The sequence below is a fragment of the Zootoca vivipara genome, chromosome 7 (assembly GCF_965207765.1).
Source record: "Zootoca vivipara chromosome 7, rZooViv2.hap1.1, whole genome shotgun sequence".
In the NCBI taxonomy this organism is placed as follows: Eukaryota; Metazoa; Chordata; class Lepidosauria; order Squamata; family Lacertidae; genus Zootoca; species Zootoca vivipara.
Window position 1 is genome coordinate 25,275,761 of NC_142590.1, and position 22,416 is coordinate 25,298,176.

The 22,416-nt window shown below is 46.6% G+C and overlaps 1 protein-coding gene across 5 annotated transcripts in view; it reads left to right on the forward strand.

The window, feature by feature from the left end:
• Nucleotides 1-22,416, forward strand: part of LOC148685008 (uncharacterized) — a 255,411-nt gene that overhangs the window by 39,209 nt on the left and 193,786 nt on the right. For 3 of the 5 annotated variants that reach the window (XM_088673837.1, XM_088673841.1, XM_088673836.1), the window contains exons 3-4: nucleotides 8,722-8,817; nucleotides 22,056-22,103. In XM_088673837.1, the coding sequence (XP_088529963.1) occupies nucleotides 8,722-8,817; nucleotides 22,056-22,103 (144 nt within the window). The remainder of the gene's footprint in view (nucleotides 1-8,721; nucleotides 8,818-22,055; nucleotides 22,104-22,416) is intronic. The other 2 variants (XM_088673840.1, XM_088673839.1) reach the window with 1 other exon arrangement.

Consider the following 22,416-nt stretch of genomic DNA (forward strand, 5'->3'; position numbering starts at 1 on the left):
TTCAAATGCAGAAGAAAATATAATGTTGTGTAGCTTATTTGTTTGTTCGCTTACATTTAAGAAGTGCTTCCTATGAAATATCTCCAAACAATTTTACAATAAGAAACCCCAGCAAATTGTCCATCAGACGTTCAGGTTCCACACCATTCCTATTGTGTGTGGGGGTGGGTGCGTGTGCGTGGGTATCCTAGACTTGCAGCATCACCACATCACATCACAAGACAACTCTTTCTCATTGTGGTTGGCGATCATTAACAGTTAGCCAAAAATGCGTTATCATCAGGATGTGGAGTTGTACAATGGATGATCTTCCTATAGCTCCCTGCACTAGTATCCCTGCAAATGCAATATTTTGTTAGGAAAGTCTCAAGATCAAGCTATAAATAAGTGAGATGTTGACTTGGAAGAGGTTTTTAGAACTCCTCCCCCTAATTTGAAACACATGTGGCAAATATTCTGTATCAGCACTACTTAATATGTTCACAGACACAGGACTTCTCCTTCTTTTCTCTTTTTTTCATGGAATTGATTTCCCCAATTCCCCAAAGAGTTCACAAACCTAACGTTATAATTTAGACTATATTATTTGGAGTGGTTTCCCTTTTGTGCCAGAACAGGAAGCCAGTCTGGTGGTCCAATTGCTAAATGCAATGTGATAGTCCCCATCTTTTGTTAGAATTGACCGCGGTTATTTGCTACGATTTTGTGTGATGCCGGCAATATAGCAGGTGGAGGGCTGTGATTCTGAGCATGTTTAGTAAGCGAAATGAAATCAAGAGATAACTTCTGGTCAAATGTGCTTAAAAGTGTCTAACTTGCTTACATTCCCGGTGAGCATAACTCAGGAGCAGAGCACAGAAACCAAATCCCTGCACACCCCAGAATAACGAGACGAGGCACAAGAGGACTGGGGAAACTTATTTATTTAATTTACTTTCAATAATACCCACAATGTTAACGTGCATGGGGGCTTTAGTTACTACAGTTCTGGGGACACCCGACATAGATAGGATGAGCCTAACCCAGCACTCAGTTGGCAAAAGTCATATCCTAAACAACTTAGCACCAGGCTGCCGAAAGGATGGCCTTGCCTCCATACATCTCTGCTAGGCAACTGCATTTCTCAGACGAAGCACTGCTTAAACTACTGCGCACACCCCAGAGGTGTGCTTTGTATGTCCTATAAATTGAGCTTTTAGTGTTGCAGCTCCAGCCCTCTGGAATTAGTTGTTGGTTTCTTATTGTTATTTATTAGTCGCGTTTTTGCACTCAGGTGTCCCAGAGTGACTGAAACAATGAAAAGAGAAAGAACAAAGACATATAAAAGATATTAAAAGGAACAAGTCCTACCCACCCCACTTAAAGGATGAGCACAACAAAGGCCACTGACATGTCTAGCTACCCTCCCAATTAAAAAGCCTGGGTTATTAAGAATGTTTTTGCCTGGCATCTAAAAACAGGCAGTGGTAGGAGAATGCAGGAAATTTTGATAGGTGGGGTTTGCACCTTCCTTGAGTGTTTTTGCCTGGCTGAAATGTGCCTTTGAACCCGGATAATGTATGTATGTATGTATGTATGTATGTATGTATGTATGTATGTTTGCTTGGATGGAGGGTGGGGAGGTACATATGTGCAAAGGTAGCATTTACATGAGTTGTTCTATCCAGTTTTGCCTGTGGCCCCACCCATCAGTGCCCACAAGGAAATGTGGCTCTCAAACTGGAAAAGGGTTCCCTTGCCTTGCCTTACAGAATCATCATTTTGGTGCTTTAGAGATGATGTACATTTTAAGGAAGAACATGGTAGAGCCTCCTTCGGCATGTACCACTTCCCAATGTAGGCGGGAAGATTCTCATGTTCAAATGCTGCCCTATGTAAAAACAAAACCAAAATCCTTGTAGAATGAAAACTAGGATACTGAGGTGAAAGCCAGGCCTGGCTGAGAAATGCTAGCATTTCAGGTGAAAAAGATTAAAACTATTCTCCCTTTTCACTGGCATTTTTTTGGGGGGGAAAGAAGAGTAGCCTTCAGTCGTGCAGTCCCCAGCCTGTATTCCGGTCCCAGGAGTGACTAGATTAAATAACCCATCTGTCAGAGGGCCTGGTATGGCTACTCTAGAGTAACGACTCCAGCATGGTCTTTTAAGGCTTTTATTAAGTGCTGATTATTTACAGTGTTCAGAGCAGTAAAAATGCATCCTTAAGGTGAGGTGTCAGAACTCCCGAATGGCGATTGGCGCGTTTTCTTCCAGCACCACAACTTTGGCAGACCCAACCTCTTCCCCCTACGTTTGCGTCGCAATTCGGGAGTTGGGGGGATTGGCCTCCCCCCCGTGCGTCCAACTTCCTGTCCCACCTGAGGCATGGGCTCCACAACCCTGCCTGAGCCTCGGACACCACTTCCTGACTCTCCGCTGGAGGCAGAGCTCTCCTTACTCTCTCCAGCGCTTGGTGATGGGCTGGAACTTAAGATGGGAGGGACTTCCCTGTATCCCTTGTCCCTCACATCCACCCCCCTCCCAGGCTCCTCTCTCCTCCTCCCCAGTGGCTCTCTGCTTGCTGGGGACGAGTGAAATCCCAAGAAGTCTGTGGCATCCGAGCCTGTGGGTGTGAAAATTTCCCCCCAATCCTGCGATCTCTCTCCTTCCCCCTGAGAAGACGGAAATCCCAAGAAGTCAGTGGCATCAGAGCTGGTGGGAGTAAAAATGTTCTGCCAGTCCTCTCCTGCCTCTGACGTCGTTGACCTCGGTGAAACCCACACCTCTTCTTCCGTGTCCTCAAATTCCGCTTCCCATCTCCATGGGGAGCTGCTGCCTGCTATCCCTTCCTCCTGCTCCTCCCCCTCTCCCTCCCTTTCCATGTGCCAGGGCTTGGGCCTGTGGGGGAACAGGGCGTGGAATTCTTCCACTAAAAATTCCTCAGGTACTTCCGTGGCCGGTATCCACTCATTGTGGGATGGCGGAGTGTCCTCCCATGCTATCAGGTACTCCAGTCCTCTCACCCCTCTCCTTGAGTCTAAAATCTCAGTTGCCTCATTGAGCTGTCGGGCGTTTCCCGTCTCCCCCCCTCCCTCTGGAGGCTGATCGCTGTCCCTGAACCTGGTACTTTCCCTGTACGGCGACAGCAGTGATCTATGAAACACTGGGTGCACTCTCATGTCCTCCGGCAGTGCTAGCCTGAAGGCTACCGGGTTGACCTGTTGCGTGACCGTGAAGGGGCCCAGCCTCCTGTGTGCTAACTTTCTGCATCGCCCCCTGGTGGGAAGACCTTCCGAGGATAACCAAACCTTGTCCCCCACCCTTATGACCTCTCCCGGCCGCCTGTGGCGATCTGCCCCCTTCTTATACGCTTCCTTGGCCCTCTCCAAGTGTTCTCTGAGCTGTTGGTGCACCGTCTCCAGGTCCTCTGCCCACTCCTCGGCCTGTGGGCCCTCTTCCTCCTCCTCCCCCTCCCTCTCCGGGAAAGATCTGAGGTCGCGCCCATAGTTGGCCTTAAAGGGCGACACCCCTGTGGAGACGTGCACCGCATTGTTGTAGGCAAATTCTGCCAGTGGCAGGCGATCCACCCAGTCCGTTTGCCTCTGGCTGACGTAACATCTCAGGTACTGCTGCAGAATGGCGTTGACCCGCTCCGCCTGTCCATTGGTCTGCGGGTGCCGAGCCGTCGACAAGCTGACCTCCACCTGCAGGAGGTTCATGAGCCGTCGCCAGAACCTGGAAACAAATTGGCGGCCACGATCCGAAATAACTCTTAAAGGCAATCCATGCAGTCGGAATACGTGGTCCACAAACAGTTTGGCCGTCTCTTCTGCCGAGACCGCCCTGGCACACGGTATAAAGTGGCACATTTTGGACATGAGGTCCACCACCACCAACACTGCGGTCTTGCCCCTGGACGACGGCAGGTCTGTGATGAAGTCCATGGACACTACTTCCCACGGCCTGTGCGGTGTGGCTAATGGCTCCAGCAAACCTGCTGGTGGCGCTCTGACCACCTTTGCTCGCTGGCAGGTGTCACATCCCCTGACATAATCCCGAACATCCTCCCGCACCCCTGGCCACCAGAAGTGTCTCATGACTAGGTGAGTGGTTTTGTCCCTTCCGAAATGACCCGCCGTTGGGTTGTCGTGCATCTGCTTGAGAACCTTACCTCTCAGCTGTTTGGTCGGGAGGTACAGGGCTCCCCTGTAAAAAAGCAAACCCCTCTTCTCCTCAAAGTCTTTGGCCTGCTCCCTCCCCCCTCTCAGGTCTCTGAAGATGCGGGTGGCAAATTCATCCGCTGCCGTCAGTGCTGTGAGTTCTGCCTCGCTCACCACTGCTGCACCGCATGACCATGCAGATGGGGGGAAAACGTGCCTGGGTGCTGGTGGCAACTCCTCCTCCATGTACTCTGGCTTGCGGGAGAGGGCATCCGCCCTGACGTTCTGCTCCCCCGGGATGTAGTGGATGGAGAAGTTGAAGTTCGAGAAGAACTCTGCCCACCGTATCTGCCGCTGGTTGAGCACCCTGGCCGTTCTCCAGAACTCCAGGTTCTTGTGGTCTGTGCACACCTGGATGGGGTGCTTGGCGCCCACCAGGAAGTGTCGCCAGTGCTGGAACGCCGCGTGGATCGCGAGAAGTTCCCTATCAAACACTGTGTAGTTGCGTTCAGGCTGGGTCAGCTTCCTGGAGAAGAAGGCACAGGGTCTCCACTCTCTGTTGGCGTCCAGTTGCAACAGAATCGCTCCCACAGCTTTATCAGAAGCATCTGTCTCCAGGCGTAGGGGCGCATCCTGCACCACGTGGAACAGGTGCTGGTCTGACGCGAACACCCTCTTGAGGCTTTCGAACGCTGCTTGTGCCTCTGGTGTCCACCTGAACTTCTGCTTGCCTCTCAGGCAGTCGGTGATGGGAGCCGTGACCCGAGAGAAGTTCTGGATGAACTTCCTGTAGAAGTTAGCGAAGCCTAGTAGTCGTTGGGCATCTTTGCGCGTCCTGGGGCTGTGCCAGTCCAGGATGGTCTGCACCTTGTCCTTGTCCATTGCCAGTCCCTTGTCTGACAGCTTGTAGCCCAAGAAGTCCACCTCCTTGGTGTGAAACTTGCACTTCTCCAGCTTCACATACAGGTGGTTGTCCTTCAGGCGCTGCAACACCTCCCTGACATCCTTCACATGCTGCACTGGGTCATTGGAATAGATAAGGATGTCATCCAGAAAGACCAGGCAGTTCTTGAAGAGGAGGGACCCCAGGACGTGGTGCATGAAGGCCTGGAAGCAGGCTGAGCCCCCTTGCAACCCGAAGGGCATCACCAGATATTCAAAAGAGCCCAGAGGCGTGAACATCGTGGTCTTCCATTCATCGCCTTCCCGGATCCTGATCAAGTTGTACGCCCCCCTCAGGTCTAGCTTGGTGAAAATCTTGCCCCTGCGTGCCGCTGTCAGGAGATCATCCACTCTGGGCATGGGGAAAGCCACTGGCTCTGTCACCGAATTCAGCCGTCTAAAATCCACCACCAGGCGGCGCTGTTGCGTGTCTTTCTTGTCCACCCAGAAGACCGGGCTGCCCCCTGCTGCCTTGCTTTCTCTGATGAACCCCCGCTTGAGGTTCTTGTCGATGAAAGCGCGCAGATCCTCCAGTTCCTGGTCTGACATGGCGTACAGCTTGGCTGGGGGTATAGTTGCCCCTGGCACCAGGTTGATCTGGCAGTCAAAAGGCCTGTGTGGGGGTAGGTGGTCGGACTCCGCTTCGCTGAAGACCTCCTGCAGGTCCCAGTACGGCTTGGGTATCGCCTCACCCCCTTTGACGTGCATGGTGGCCACCGTGGCTATCGGAGGCCCCTCCCCTGGTTGGTGCTGCATGCAATGTTCCAGACAAAAGTCCGACCCAAACGTGATGCATCTCTGGTGCCAACTTATGGAAGGGTCGTGGCGCGCCAGCCAGCTCATTCCCAAAACGATGGGGGGGTCTGAGATGGTCGTGACGTTGAAAGCCTGTGTCTCTGAGTGCCTTCCCACCGTCATTCTCATGGGGGGGGTTTGATGAGTGATGGCCCCTCCCAGCAACTCTCTGCCATCAATGGTGGCCACATGCAGGGGAAAATCCAGCTGCAGAAGTTGGATTTGGTGCTCTTCTGCAAAGTTTCTCGAGAAGAAGTTGGCAGATGCCCCACTGTCAATTAAGGCGAGGACTGACAGGGGGTAGCCATTTGGGAGCGTCAGCGTGACTTCTAGAACCACTCCTGCTCTGGGAGGGGTGGGCTGGCTCTGCTCCTCTCTGTGCGGGTGGGCGGGCTGGGGCTGTTCACTGCTGACTGTGCCTGGCTGCTGCCCCTTGTCTCCTGCAGCCAGGCTGTCTCGTTTCCCTGCTGTGGTGCTACGTCAGTGGGGGAAGGTACAACCGTTCCCGCCTTTCCTTGCCACTCCCTGCGATGAGGGCAGTCTCTGACGCGATGCCGGGGGGAGTTGCAGAGAAAGCAATTCCCTCCTCTTCCCTCCTTGCGTTTTGGCGCCGCCGGGGTTTGAAAAGCCCGCGCGCGCGCTCCCCCGATCTCCATCGGTTCCGGCTCTGGGCTTGGTCTGGGCGGGTCTGGGGGCGGTCCCTGGGGTGGGTTTTGGTGATGTGGTCTGTCCTGAGAGCGTGGGAACCAAGGTTTTGCTGCGCGCGTCGCTTGTTTGTCATACCATCTGGATTCCTGCCTCACCCCCACCGCTAGCGCCGCTTTGCTGAGCTGATCCATAGTCTGCGGTCTAGGACCTCTTGCCAGCTCATCCTTAACGTCTGCATGCAAACCTAGGTAGAAGGCTGATTTCACTGGCTCACTGTTCAGATCCCACCCCAGTTTGTGCACCAGCATGGTGAATTTCGCCCAGTAGTCTCTAACTGTCGATTTTCCTTGTGTTAGGTCATGAAGCTCCTGTTTAGTGGCCTCCATTTCACTGTCGCTAGCGTACATTAATTTTAAAGCTTCTAGAAATAAAGTTGCGTTCTTCATGCAAGGATTTTTTTGCGCGATGAGCGGTCTTACCCATTCCCGGGCGGCCCCCGTCAAATGCTCTATGATAAAGTAGACTCTGTGCGCGTCATCTGGGAATTCTGCTGCATGCAATTCCAGCGCATAATTTATCTCAGTCTCGAATCCGAGGTACTCCCTCGGGTCTCCGCTGAACTTGGTGACTAGGCTCTGTCCCCTTCTCACTTGGACTAGCTGCGGCTGGGGTGCCCCCCCACCTCTAGCGGCTTTCTCCTCTTCCAACTTTTTCTGCAGGTCTAATACCATCACCCTTAGCTGTTTCTCAGTCTCCTCTTTTGTCCTCACCTGGTCCACCAGCTTGTTCAGCTCCTCCTGCGCCCCTCGCGCTTCCTCCTGAGCGGCATGCAATTGCTGCTGTGCGTGCGCTGTGAGGGTCTGTAGCTCCTGCTTCGCTGCTTCAGCCTCCAGCCTCCAATGCTCAGCCTCTTGAGCGCTCATCGCTGCACTCCAAAGTAGCCAAAAAAGATTCGGGAGTTGCTGTCAGAGGGCCTGGTATGGCTACTCTAGAGTAACGACTCCAGCATGGTCTTTTAAGGCTTTTATTAAGTGCTGATTATTTACAGTGTTCAGAGCAGTAAAAATGCATCCTTAAGGTGAGGTGTCAGAACTCCCGAATGGCGATTGGCGCGTTTTCTTCCAGCACCACAACTTTGGCAGACCCAACCTCTTCCCCCTACGTTTGCGTCGCAATTCGGGAGTTGGGGGGATTGGCCTCCCCCCCGTGCGTCCAACTTCCTGTCCCACCTGAGGCATGGGCTCCACAACCCTGCCTGAGCCTCGGACACCACTTCCTGACTCTCCGCTGGAGGCAGAGCTCTCCTTACTCTCTCCAGCGCTTGGTGATGGGCTGGAACTTAAGATGGGAGGGACTTCCCTGTATCCCTTGTCCCTCACACCATCCATCACAATTCCCCGCATTCTCCCGGTCTTCTTCTTCCATCCCACATCATAGACTCAGGGCCAAGCCCGACGTGATGGTGACAGCCACTTTTGTTTGTTCAAGTGTCTGCACAGTTGATGTCTAAAGTGGGGAAAGTGTCTAATTTTAACATCAAAAGGGGTGCAGAGATGAAAGGAGCAGAGCGCTCCTTGCAGGCTGTCACCCCCCAGCACTCATCTCTCAGCCTCTCTCTCGCTTCCAGTAATGGAGTCTGGCTGACGGGGAGGGAGGTAGTGCAGGTGAGGATGAAACAGAGGAAGCTCCCTTTAATGATGAAATTGGGCATTTACACACACACACTTCTGTGAACCTCCACATGAACAGACGGTCATATGGGTCCAACCAGCATCCTTCTCCATTCCATCATCCTCTTTCCTGCAGTCAGATGCCTCTAGGAAGCTCACAAACAGGACATGAAAGCAATAGCTGTCTTCTCCTCTTGTTCCTCAGCGGTAGGTTGCCTCTGACTTCAGAGGTTGTACGTAGCCTCTAGCATCCTTTCCCCTCCATGAATTCATCCACTCTCTTCTCAGATCCATGCTAATCGGTGCCCTTCACTACATGTAGTAGTTTAACCACGTGCCTAAATTATTTCTTTGTTGCGCTTGAATCTCCCACCACTCCGCTTCACCTGATGGCCCTGGATTCTAGTATCACGAGACAAGGAGAAAAACAGCTTTCTATCCATGGGCAATGAGTGATGATTGCTACCGTCATGCCGAGTTTGGCCTCTGGTCTGCAGCTTTGAGCGTGCCAAATGTCATTCTCCTCAGGTGACCCAGGCTGGAGTTGAACTAGATGAGCTTCTCACACAACGGGGCATGAGAAGAAAGTCTGTGATTGGCAGGGACAGAACCCTTGAAATTACAGTAAGAATAAGAGAGGCCCACTGCAATTGTGCATCATGCCTTGCCAGCCTTGGAGACCCCAAACATAGTACTATTTCAAGATACAATAGACCCACAAGCGAGCCTAAGGGACAAACTGAGCTCTAAGTTAAGCAAATTCCAAGTAGGCCTCTGACCTGAAGATCCAAGTGTATGATTCCCTCCAGAAGGAATTAGATGTATACTGACACAGCGAATTCTGTATAAAACAGCATTGAGAGTCTATTGGATTTGTAATTCCTGACATGTTGTATTAAGCCAGGAACTCCTGGAACACAACGGCTGCTGTTTTGTGCTGGGCATGATGGCACTGTCACGTATGTTGTGGTCTTTTGGACAAATGTCTATTTCTGAAAAACTGGAGGAAGTCCAAACCTCCCTGTGCAGAAGACTGGGTTGAGGATTTATTAAATCTAGCGACTAATTGGGGGGGGGGAATTAATTTTTTGTCATTGAGATGCATTGGAAAGTAGCGCCAGTGTTCAAGGAAATAGTTGCATGTGTGCAAGGATGACTGCTAGTGCAACAAGACTCTCCTTCTTCTCCTCCCACTGCATGTTCCTGCTCTCCCCAAATATGCTCCAGTGGGTTGGAGTAAACTCCAGAACAGATATGTGTTCCTTATCTTGTAGTGGAAATGTATCCAGCTAAGTTACACCAATGTTTTCCTCTTCTCTCTCCCTCTGAATAAATATTGACCATTTGGGGGGTTATGTGGATGGGCTTAGCTTGACAGATGAGCAAAGATAAGCAGACTCTTTATTAATCCTCTACATTTTACATAGGTTTATAACGGTATCGGTTTAGTTTGGGATCCGCCTTTATTTACGAGCTGAAATTGTTTAGTGCACTGAAATGCTGATGCAAATGCATCTTCCTACCTGATGTGGTTTATGTACAAATAGCTTCTGAGCATTTAGATTTCTTCTCATTTATTTCCACAGGAGGCTTTGGGGGGTTTCTACTACGTTTTACAAAAGAGGTTCTGTGTTTGTGAATTAGGTCGTTGCAGAGATGGGCAGCTATCTGCTGCCCACCATGCCCTTGGCACCACAGAAAAGAGTGAGGCTTTTGCAACTGGACTGGACTGGAAGGAATGTAGCAACAGACCCTCAGATACTTATGGAGAAATTTCCCCTTGCCAAAGTGATGGTCACCGAAGGGGCAGGGAAGATTTCACCACCGACTTCCACATTTGCTTCTCTAGGGGCATAACCAATTGCTGTCCTCATAACTTGAAGCAAGTGAACACACACCTGGGGCCAGGGCCGGCCCACCTAGAAGGCAAGGTGAGGCAACTGCCTCGGGCAGCAGGATCCCCAGGGGCGGCAGATTTGACCTCCAAAAAATGCATTGCCCAGTGTTGCTGCTGCTGCTGCTGTAGTGGAAACAATGGCTACAGCATGTTCCTTGGATACTAGACCTTCAGTGTCCTTGGCAGCCCCTCGTGTATTGCCTCTTGGAGAATAGGAGGTGCTGCCGATCTCCTCCACCCCCCCCTTGTTCCTGATGCAGATCTTCACTTACCCCTTCTTCCCTGGTTGTTGGGTGGGCACCATTTTATGGTTCACCTTAGGAGTCAAAATGTCTTGGCCTGGGGCTGTTGTGTATTCAAGACTGGCTCCCTCACAGTGACCTTTTGAGTGAGCAGTATGGACATTCCACGTGCATCTTGCGGGATAGAATTCAGCATGGCTGGTGCTTGGCGGTATGGGAGTTGTAGTCCACAATAATGACAACCACCACGTTGGCTACCCCTGAAAGAGACGTTCACGTGCTAAGATTCAGAAGCCTATAACAGGTGCATAAGACTAGAACCCATACTACCAGTTTGGTTAATTGAGAGTTCTGCCTAACCCAGTTCCTGGATTGTGTGTCTTGGAAGTATACTCTGGTAAGACAGCATATGATCTTAAAGAGTTAAAAAGGAAAAATCCATAGGAAAATTAAAAATGTGCTTCAGTCTGTCACCCTCAGCATGAGGATGTATGGGGAAAGTGTTTCAGGGCTTGCTTCATCCTCGTATTCCGAGAAGGGTGTCTTGGCAAAGATTTCTACACACGTGTTTGTCATATCTAACTTATTAAGCAATTGAATTTAGTAATAATGACTGTAAATTAACCATCTGTCAAAGTTAAGAAATGTCTGACTTAACCCTCGGGCTGCCGCAAATGCATTTGTACGATGCCCACAACATTGCAATGGTTGCCAAAAGGGAAAAATGGCAGCAGACCAAAAACGCACAGAGGAGTATGCATTCCTCTGTGCAAATCGTTGGTGGTTTCTTTTTATTCCTCTCCCCCACCCATTCTTGGGCAAACTTTAGCTGTAAGGAGCTGTTTTGTTTTGTTTTATGTTTTGGGGATTAGCTTAATGGTAAAATGGAATGTATGTTTCTGTGTGAGAAGCACACAGAGAAGTGTTTTTCAGCCCTCCCTCTCAAATTGAAATGGTAGTTTTAAAAATGTCAACCAATATGTGGTGTGCCTTGGAAAGAGCTGATGGAGATTTATAAAGCTGTCTTCCTAAAATCCAATCGTCTTCTTTCAGCTCCTGGTTTACCACAAGACTATCACATACAGTCATACTTTGGATCCCAAATGCCTTGCAAGTCGAACGTTTTGGCTCCTGAACGCCGCAAACCCAGAAGTGACTGTTCCGGTTTGTGAACGTTCTTTGGAACCCGAACGTCCGAGATGTGAATTCCATGGCTTCCAATTGGCTGCAGGAACTTTCTGCAGCCAATCAGAAGCCGTGCCTTGGTTTCCAAACGTATTGGAAGTCAAACGAACTTCCAGAACAGATTCTATTTGACTTCTGAGGTACTACTGTATTTTTACTTCTTATATGATTATAATGCTCCCGATGGGTTACACTGTAGGGAAGCGGTGATCCAATTGCACTCCCTCTCCCTACTTTTTCCCTACTGGAGAACAAGTTGCTATGCCTGACTTCAACCCAGTTAGGTATGGACAGCAATGTGAACTGTGTTAAAAGCAGTCGTGTTCTCAAATCCTGGTTAATTGGGAAATCCTGGTTAGTCTTAACTACAGTAAATGCTTATATTGAAATTGGGATGGTTTGGAACAATGATGTAATACTGTGGACAACTGCATCTGCACAAACCATAAATCAAGAGTGAGGGACCATTTTAAGTCCAAGGACTTCAGACAGTGATCTCTCATAGTCCTGCCTGGAGATGCCCAGATTTGAACCTAGGACCTTCTGTGTGCAAAACAGAGGCTCTGCCATCGAGCTGTAGCCCTTTGTTCATCATGTTTTTAGGAGCTGTCTGCTTGGTCATTGACTCAACGGTACTGGTGTACAGCTTGTGTAGCACTAACGGTAAAAGATAAGGGTAAAGGACCCCTGAACATTTAAGTCCAGTCAAAGGGGACCATGGGGTTGTGACACTCATCTCGCTTTCAAACCAAGGGAGTTGTTGTTTGTCCACAGACAGCTTTCCGGGTCATGTGACCAGAATGACTAAACCACTTCTGGCACAATGGAACACCATGACAGAAACCAGAGTGCATGGAAACGCCGTTTACCTTCCCACCAGAGCAGTACCTATTTATCTACATGTACTGGCGTGCTTTCGAACTGCTAGGTTGGCAGGAGCTGGAGCAGAGCAACAGGAGCTCACCCCATTGTGGGGATTTGAATCACTGACCTTCTAATCAGCAAGCCCAAGAGGCTCAGTGGTTTAGACCACAGCGCCACCTGCACCTGCTCGTAGCAGTAAGGAGCATGAAGGGACCCCCAATTTTGAATTGTGCCCAGTTTTGCAGTTTGATTACAGCCACACAGGAAGGCAGAAAGTTCTTCTGCTACTTCTCCGGCAGCTGGCCTTTTATTTCCTTGAAATGTAGGTGGTCACTTTGTGTCGATGGCATTTTTTCTGCTCTTCCTACATCTGCACTAGGTTATCTGGGACTCGCCTCTGACCCTCGCACCCAGCCCAGGGAATAAGAATGGCTCCCATTCTGTTGGCCGCTTGCACTTTCAACTCTAAACAATCTTGGGCTATTGCATTAGAATCTGCCAAGAGCCAAAATTGCTGAAACATCACCGGGTCTATTCAAACCAGCTCATTCTACCTTCTCGTACATTTGGGAGAATTAAGCAGCTCTCTGTGGAAATAAGCATGTCAGCAAAGTGTTTGTAGGCGCAAACATGTGCATAAAATCAGAAGCAAAATGAACCTGATGCACCAATCCAGCACTGGAAGATGTTTGACAGCAAAAATGGGAGCCAGTTCTATTTGCTGATCAATACACGCAATGACCTTGTGCATTTATAACAGTGAAAGCCTGCAGGAAGCAGTAGGCCCCATCTAGTGATGAAAAAGAGATGATGCCTGCAGAGAGCTGAATGTACGGACATCTACTAATCAGTAGAGGTGAGCAAGGTTCAATTTGTTGTATCTTTAGTTGTGGGACTGGGGAAATGAAGGGACAGTCCAATATTAGTGTGTCCATATTACAGATAGGAAGTAAGGCTGAGAAGCAGAGCTACCCAGTGAGTTTGTGGCTCAGCAGAGACTGGAACTAGGGACTTCAAATTTAACATCCTCTTAATGATTAAAATTCCTTCCAGCAGCACCTTAGAGACCAACTAAGTTTGTCATAGGTATGAGCTTTCATGTGCATGCTCTCTAAGGTGCTGCTGGAAGGAATTTTTTTTTGTTTCAACTACGTCAGACCAACACGGCTACCTACCTGTATCTTAATTATTAAGTCGCATTAGTCCAAAACAAAATACCTTTCACTTACTCCCTTGAGCACCAAATGAGTCTCTGTGGTTTTTATTTAATGATTTTTAGTCATGCTGCTTCCTTATTCATTCATTGAGGGAAAGAGCATCAACCAATCAGAACCAAAACTTTTTAAAGCTAGCATTTGTGCATCCAGAAGAATCATATTTTGCCAGCTGGAGTACTTTTTGCAAATTTGTGACCCGTGTCTCACGGTCATAGTTCCCAAAACGTGTAGTTCTTCTTGAGCTGCAATGGGTCCTATCTTCCAAACAGAAGGTCCCTTTCATCAAATCCATGTGCGGTCCTCACCAGCATCTGAGAGACTTGCACATAAAGTGTCCATTATTCACAGAATCGTATTTTAGAGTTGGACAGGACCCCAAGGGTCATTTAGTCCAGCCATCTGCAAGGAAGGACTCTCAACTAAAGCATCCATGACAGATGGTCATCCAACCTTTGCTTAAAAACCTCCAAGGAAGGAGAGTCCACAACCTCTTGAGAGAGACCATCCCACTGCCGAACAATGGATACTGTCATGCTGCTCAGGTTCAGTCATAAAGAGACCAAGCACACCTGTATTTTGAGCATGTTTTTTTTAATTTAAAAAATCATACAGATTCATTTTTCTTTTCCTGTAAAGCATCATTCTAGAACAAGAATAAACACATTTCTATATCTTACACCTACCCATGATGATGTTGTTGTTGTTTTACCTGTTGTAAGCCAATGTGAATGCATCAAAAGGTCAGGATATGTTTGGAATCAGTAAATATAAATGCCCTTAACCTTCTGCCCCACTCTTCCAGCATTGTTATACTCTAGTGTGATCAGGGAATGACCGCGATTAGACTATGCGAGCAAACTTTGTTTTCAAAGGAGCCTAATGCTGTCCCCAAGTTCATCCATTTACATTTCCCTCTGTGAGTGAAATATCTAGAATAAAAGGTGAGGTGTTGTTTTTGATGAAAATTATTGCAGTAAAAGAAAAATGCTCCACCACCCTGACTGTAGGTAAATAGGGGTCTTTGAAACACACAAAGCCTTCCTCGAACAATCTCTGCCAGCATTCTTCTGTTCCATAAGTTTTAGAAGCAGTTGAAGGTAAGAACAGTTGAGCAAGAATGCCACAACTGTAGAGTTTCTCCACCCAGAAACTTTTAAAAAAGTTTTTGCCTACCTACCTCCTAATTCACTATCTATGAATATGCCTGTGAATTGGTGGGGTAAGACCCCCCCTCTGTTGCTGGGCAGGTTAGTTTGGATGGCCACGGATGTGATTGGGCTCCTCTGAGATGTTGGGGAGATTTTGATGTTGCCAATTTTGATTGACAGCCTAGAGGCTATAGATTCCCTGTGCCCAGAGTTGAGCTTCCTCTTTTCGCTGTGCACATCGGATCACCCGCCCACCCTCCCTAATTTTAGGGCTTGATGCTTTTGACCTTGCTATGCCTGTCATGGGGTCGTCTGCTTTTGGGGCAGGGGCCTGGTAGGATTTTTGTTCCTTCGGCTGATTGGCTGGTGCCATTTGGTTTTTGCCTACTGCGTAGCAAATCGTCACAACTTGTAAGGTTGCGGTTAGGCATTGGTTGGTGGAGGGGTATGGATTGGCTGTGCCTGCCTCTCCAATGCTGCTGCTGCAAGAGGAATCCAGGGGCTCGCCGTGCTCTTGTCCAAACTATAGCTGCCAAGTTATCCCTTTTTTAAGGGATTTTCCCTTTTGCTGAATAGGCTTCCTCGCGAGAAAAGGGAAAACTTGGCAGCTATGGTCCAAACTTCTGTCAAGGGGCTAGGGCCACGCAAGGGCCCCTGGGAGCATTTGCGGGGGGGGGGGGAGGGCCTGGCACCCAGCTCTATTCTCTCCCCAAAAATGTTTTCCCTTACTGACTTCACAGGCTTGCGGATGTCAGTTCTGTCCCTGGGCGGGGACAGATAGTCGCAACCAATGCCTAAGCAACCACTCACATTTTGTATTTAAATAAAGTTGTGGCCAAAATATTTTTTTTTCCAAATAATTTTTATTAATTTTACAACAAGAAAGAAAAACGGCAAAAACAAACAGCACAATAAAACACAATAACATAACAATAGAAAAAAACACAAAAATCCAAATACACAATCCTTTTCCTTTAACATTGTATAATAATGCCAATATCTTAAACAAAAATTCTGTGTGAAGTGTGAATTTATTTGAGGGTGTGTTGTTGTTGTTGTTGTTGTTGTTGTCCACCATTCACTACGAACCATGCCTTGCTTTCTTGCATGATGATTTTAAAAGTGTCACTTCAGTAGGCCAAAGACTAAAAAAAGGGCTGGGTTTACCCACTTTTTAGGGTTTTAAAATGAATTACCATCTTCAGTGTGAGTGAAAATGCAGTCATTTTTCACCCCCCTCCTCAATGTAGGGAACTAACAATGGAGAAAGACAGCTGCCTCATGGGACACAATGAAGAACTTCTGTGTTGTCATTTTTTATTTCCACTGCAGTTGCTTTCGAAGTTTCAAAATGCAGATTTGAGCACTTCAAATGCTGTGAAATGGACTACTTCTCCTCAGTTCTTTACAGCTCCTGGAGCCTGGCTATCCCCATTTTGGCTGTAAAAAATGAAGCTATGAGATCTGATTATGCTGTGCTAAGAATGTTTTACCTTAGTTAGTGATGGACATGTTGGAAAGGAACTATACAGGGGAAAAACTGTTTCTCTGTATTGCAGTAGTAAATCACAATGCTTTTGTGTTGGCTTATCCTCGTGGCTACAATATAATACAAGGAACTCATATTTCAAAATTAGCTGAAGGTTTCTTTTCTCAGACCAGCCATACTTCCTTGTTTTGCCAGCCACAGTTCCTTTGAGCAGCGATTTCTTAATGGATTCATCTATTAATTTGCAGACATCTAAGAGTATCTCTTGGGGTTTCCCCCCTTTTTTCCTCTAATCTTGATGTTAGCAACACTTTGTGCACAAATATCCTTCCTGGGTAGGCCAAAGCTGCATAAACGACTCTTTTAGCTTAATCCATCTCTTTGGATTAATCTCAGACATGTCTCTACACCGTAGGCAAACACCGCCTGGCTGAAACAGTGAGCAAAATGCTACAGGGTTGAACCAGATACACCAAAGATGGGGACATATATATACAGTGGAACCTCGGTTTATGAACACCTCGGTTTATGAATTTTCGGTTTATGAACGCCACGGACCCATCTGGAACAAATTAATTCATTTTCCATTACTTTCAATGGGAAAGTTTGCTTCAGTTTATGAACGCTTCAGTTTATGAACAGACTTCCAGAACCAATTACACCCATGCTTCAGTTTATGAACGCTTCAGTTTAAGTACTCTGCGGACCCGTCTGGAACGGATTAATCCACTTTCCATTACTTTCAATGGGAAAGTTTGCTTCAGTTTATGAACGCTTACTCCGCGGACCGTCTGGAACGGATTAATTCACTTTCCATTACTTTCAATGGGAAAGTTTGCTTCAGTTTATGAACAGACTTCCGTAACCAATTGTGTTCATAAACCGAGGTACCACTGTATTGCTATAGTTCAGGACTGCAGTTATGGAACTGCTTGATGTCAAAATAGCTGTGATCCATAGAAGTATAACTCATCAAAGGAGGTGCCAGTGTCCTATTTAATCAGTGAACCTCTAAAGCATTTTCGAAGTAAGTAATTTGCCTGAGGCAGCAACGAGGAACTGTGTGACACCCCAGATGTTGTGGAACTCCCATCATCCGCGCCAGCACGGCCAATGGTCAGGGACGATGGGAACTGTTGTTCAGCAACATCCGGAAAGCCACAGGTTCTGCATCCATACTTCGCTGTTTTTGAAGCAGTTACAAAACTTTTAATGCTGTGCAGTAAGGGAAAGCAAGCCCTGTTTGACCTGTTAGTCTGGATGGGTCCTTCACAGCCGTATCTGGCTAGGGAAACCCAGCCAGATGGGCAGGGTATAAATAAATTATTATTAAATTATTTATTATTATTATTATTATTATTATTATTATTATTATTATTTATTATTATTATATATTGCAAATGCTTGGTAAAATTTTCAGAGAAGTATATACCCAGATGCCATGGTTAGTTGGGCCTCACTATGTCTGACCAGACCAGGGTTGGATCTAGACACATCAAAAAAAAGTTTCAGCAAACTGCATTGTAAACCTCATACTGTACAGTGGAACCTCGGTTTATGAACACCTCGGTTTATGAATTTTCGGTTTATGAACGCCGCGGACCCATCTGGAACGGATTAATTCATTTTCCATTACTTTCAATGGGAAAGTTCGCTTCAGTTTATGAACGCTTCAGTTTATGAACAGACTTCCGGAACCAATTGTGTTCATAAACCGAGGTACCACTGTAATGGGAAATCATGATGGCAAAAGATGGGACTCCACAGCGCCATCTGGTGTCACAGTGTTATAATGCATTTAAAACGGTTTTAATACATAATTTAATATATAATTTAATAAATAAATGAAATTCAGAAAAAAGGGAATGAGGGAAGTCATTTGATAATGTGAATGAAAATAAGGTTTATATAATAAATGTTTATATATATATTTGTTTTCAGTTTTGTTTTGTTTGTTGTATTTTGTTCATATATTGTTTGTTAGAAAGGTTATTTGTTTGTTGTGGTTTCTTATAAAATGAATAAATATTATTATTTTGGAAAAAAATGTTTTTCTTTATTAAAGTAGCTCAGTCCCAGGCATCTCATCGCAACCCAAAGCATTTCAGCATGAAACAGATTAGCTATATTGCAGGCTGTGCTGTAGACAGCCTTTGGGGGCCCACAGGGTGCAGTGGTGTCACTATGTACAGATTGGCCCTGAAGGAATTGGCAGGGTGGTCCAACACATGGCCCCAAGGCTCAGACAGGGTCCTAGAGTCTTCCCAAAACCTGGTTAGCACTTTCCCAGATTTGGGAAGGAGGAGGGCCACCTGCCAGAGTCTCATGTCTCCTTCCCAAACCTGGTGTGTTGCTTTGCTGGCTTTGGCATGGTAGTATGAGGGCTGGTGGGGGTGGGATCAAATTTTGGCCTCCCTCCCTCCCTCTCGGCAAGACAGTGCGCAGCCCACAGCCTTTGTGTCAAAGTACTCTTGCGACCCACTTTGTATGAAAAGTTTGACCACCCTGCACTAGATTTTTTTAAAAAAATATATGGCAGAACTTGGGTCTTCAGAACCTGAGACCGATACACAGTAAAGGTCTGACCAAAATCTAGCTCTGTCAAACTTCTTCAGGAGTGGTACTCAATTCTGGCCTCCGTCTCTAAAGTGGAGATGTTATTAATTTGAAGTAGGGGTGGCAGACATCATGACCATAGCTGCCAAGTTTTCCCTTTTCTCGCGAGGAAGCCTATTCAGCATGAGGGAATTTCCCTTAAAAAAGGGAGAACTTGGCAGCTATGATCATGACTGAGGTTGGTCTAACCAACAGCTGCTAAACATGTTGCTTGAAAAGAAGGGGTGATGTTGACTTGTGCAGAAAAAAATCTGCATATGAAAATTGAACTTTTCCATCTCCTCCTCCCCCCCCCCCCGCAAACCCACCTGCTGCACACCATCAGAATTCTCCCCAGAAGGCTGGAATACTCCTTGGACCAGATAGGGACTGCAGGAGGAGATGGGGAAATCCCATCATGCCACTGGTGCAATGTTAGATCTTGTCTGAAAAAATTATAGTTTTGTGGCGCTGCTCTTTTCTTGGTTGTCAAAAACGGCCCATAACTACATTGCACCAATCCATCCTTAAACCCTGTAATAATGCTCTGGGTATGTACATTTTATTTCTCCTCTTCCTTATTTAGCATCCTTACTTTTCAGACCCAAGGGCTTTGTGCAATTTCGCAGTATTTTTTCTTATTGGGGTGGGTGGGTGGGTGGAGGCCTGATAAGGGTCAAGCTAGACAAGACGCTAAATGCGTCATTACAAACCACAACTACGGTTTATTTGTTGTTAGGAAAAGAAAAGAATATCAGCAACTGCGAGGGAGGCCAATTTTCACTTGGATTGCAGTGCACAAGAAGGGCAGGTTTAACCCCTTTCTCTCTTGTCACAGCCCTAGCAATAATTATAGCCCAGTTTCTACCAGTTCTGGTGGAATCAAAGCTCCCATTGCTACTGATTTGAGTGGGGTGGTTGCAACTGCAGTAAGGAAGGAAATAGCTTCCATTGGTCCTTTCCAACCAGCTGAAGTTCTGGGGTATATATATAAAAAAACCTAGGTGATTTCCTCCACCTGCAATCCCCATGCCCCCCAATTTTTCTCTGGGGGCTTCAGGTGAGAGTAGGGGAAGTCCCATTACTCAAGCAGAAGTCCTATCTATGTTCAATCCCTTGTGTCTCCTGGTAGGCCTGAGAATGTCCCAACCAATGTAGACAATTCTGAGTTATAGAATCATAGAACTGTAGAGTTGGAAGGGACCTTGAGGACCATCCAGTCCAACCCCCAGCAATGCAGGAAAATGCAGTCGTCCTATAGGGGACAACCTGCAACCTTGGTATTATCAGCACCATGCTCTAGCCAACTGAGCTAAGTTAGATTGACCTGTGCCCCAACAGAGTAGAAATGCTCTTTCCTATGTTCCTATTGGATATCACCCTCCAAATGAATAATTTGAAGGAATCCTATAATTTAAAACACACACACACACACAGCCAGATGTGATCTTTGATGTGTTTCACATCATACCCACTTTGGCCCTAATAAAGTAAGCTTAAGAGCTGAGCAGGGATTTGAACACCCAATGTCCAAAGCCTTTGTGCTGTCCCAATGGGGACCACATTAGACACAATGTACACCCATATATCCCCATTCAACCTTGAAAAGGAAAGGGGGAAAGGCACAAATATTCATGTTCTTTCTCATTTTTGCTGAGAGTAAATGATGAAAATGCTGTTTTAAATGAGACCATGAAGGCCCCTGGGAAACATCATTTTAACTGTGCCAAAGATGCCTCTCTCTTTTTTTTTCTTCATTCTGTATTTCTTTATTAATAAAAACCACATTTTGTTTGCAAAACAAAACAGATTGGTCCAGTGGCACAAAACAATAATGCGATGAAGGCGCTAGTTCATTAAACTGGAATACAGGGATTGGGTTACTAATTTGATGCTTTTAATTTCATGTTATAAATTACGTCCTTTCAGAAGGTAGGAGAAAAAATATTTCCCGTGACAATGGCTACCTACAGACAGGAAGGTTATATATTACCCCGGAGAAATGAAAAGTTGAGAGAGTTGCTGGAGATTAGGCCTGCCGCTCAGATCATAGCTGTCAAGTTTCCCCTTTTCTCGCGAGGAAGCCTATTCAGCATGAGGGAATTTCCCTTTAAAAAAGGAGAACTTGACAGCTATGGCTCAGATGGTTCCTCGGGAGCAGAAAGTAACGTGTGTGTATCAAGAGTAGCTTTATAAATACTCTTCATCAAATACAGAGTGCTTTCTTTGCTCTTTTAATAAGAAGTTTTATAAAGATGCTAGGAAGATGGTAGCTACCAAATTCAACAACATGGCTACGAGGTAAACATGAAAAACAAACACAAAAGCATTATCAGTGGGAGAATCAACGAAAGGGTCATCCTTCATAAACCTTAAGTGTTTTCAATTCATAGCTGCATTATGTTTTCCAATGTCCATCCTCATCAGGATAAAGAAGCCTTTAACTTTGCAGTTCTAAACATGTCATATAACTAGATCTCTAGGACAAAATAGGACTCCTAGACATCTTATCTGGAAGTCTTTCATTAGAAGGAACTAGGAAAGGGGAGGAGGAAAGAGGAGATATCTGGCCACAACCATCATTCTCATTCCAATAAATAATGGTTTTGTGAGGTTGTTACATTTGAACTGGCCCCAAGTCTCCCGCATTCACAGCTCAGTTCCATGAAGCCATTGGGGGCAAGGATCCCTGGGCACCACTGCTGCCGCACAGCCTTAATTTATTACACTGTAGACACTGTGGTTTCTAAAAGTAACATTGCATTTTTTTAAAAAAAATGGAATGATATGCCATAAAAATGAAACAATACTTATTGAATGCTTTGTCCCGCCAAAGCTGCTCGGGGTCCATTTTCTCTTTGAGAATGAAGGTTAAACACCATAAACTTGATTACTTCTCGAGGCTCAGAGAGACTCCGCAGTCCTGAGCCCTGTTTTAAGCTGATTGTCCATTATCTTTTTGTGCCTTATTGACTTGAGGACTAATTAAGAGCATTAGCATAAAATGAAAAAATTACAATGCAAGAATGGTGCCAATTATCACATGTGAACCACATTCTGAAACTGTAGAACATTCATTTTGCATTACTGATCTGGCCCTGTGAGTCTTCGGTGCTGCCAAGCAGATAATGCTGATGGTTTTTTCATATGTTCATCACTCCCCCCCCCTCTGCAGCACCCATTTTTGAGATCGGTTTTACTCCTAAATGCCTCTTCTTTTTACAGGGTCTTCAGGGTGAAGGTGCTCCAAGGTGCAAAGTGTGTACAGCTGAGGTAAGCCACTCCTTATTCTTTACTTCCATCATTTCTTCATAAAACTTATGATTAAGAGTAAAATGAAACCGTTTTTAACCTGAGAGCTAGTCAAACATAGCATGGGCTAAGAACCAGGAACTCAACCACAAAACCACTAGATGATGTTGTCACTCGTCTTTCATCCTCAGTTTGCATCATATATGGATCACAGAACTGGCTTACATTTTAAGATGGTTATGAAGGTCACTGTGATATGGTAGGTAATGGGTGGAACTCAATTTAGTACTAAGTCCCTGGGCCCATTAGTGCAAGGATTTCCCCTTGCTCAGAA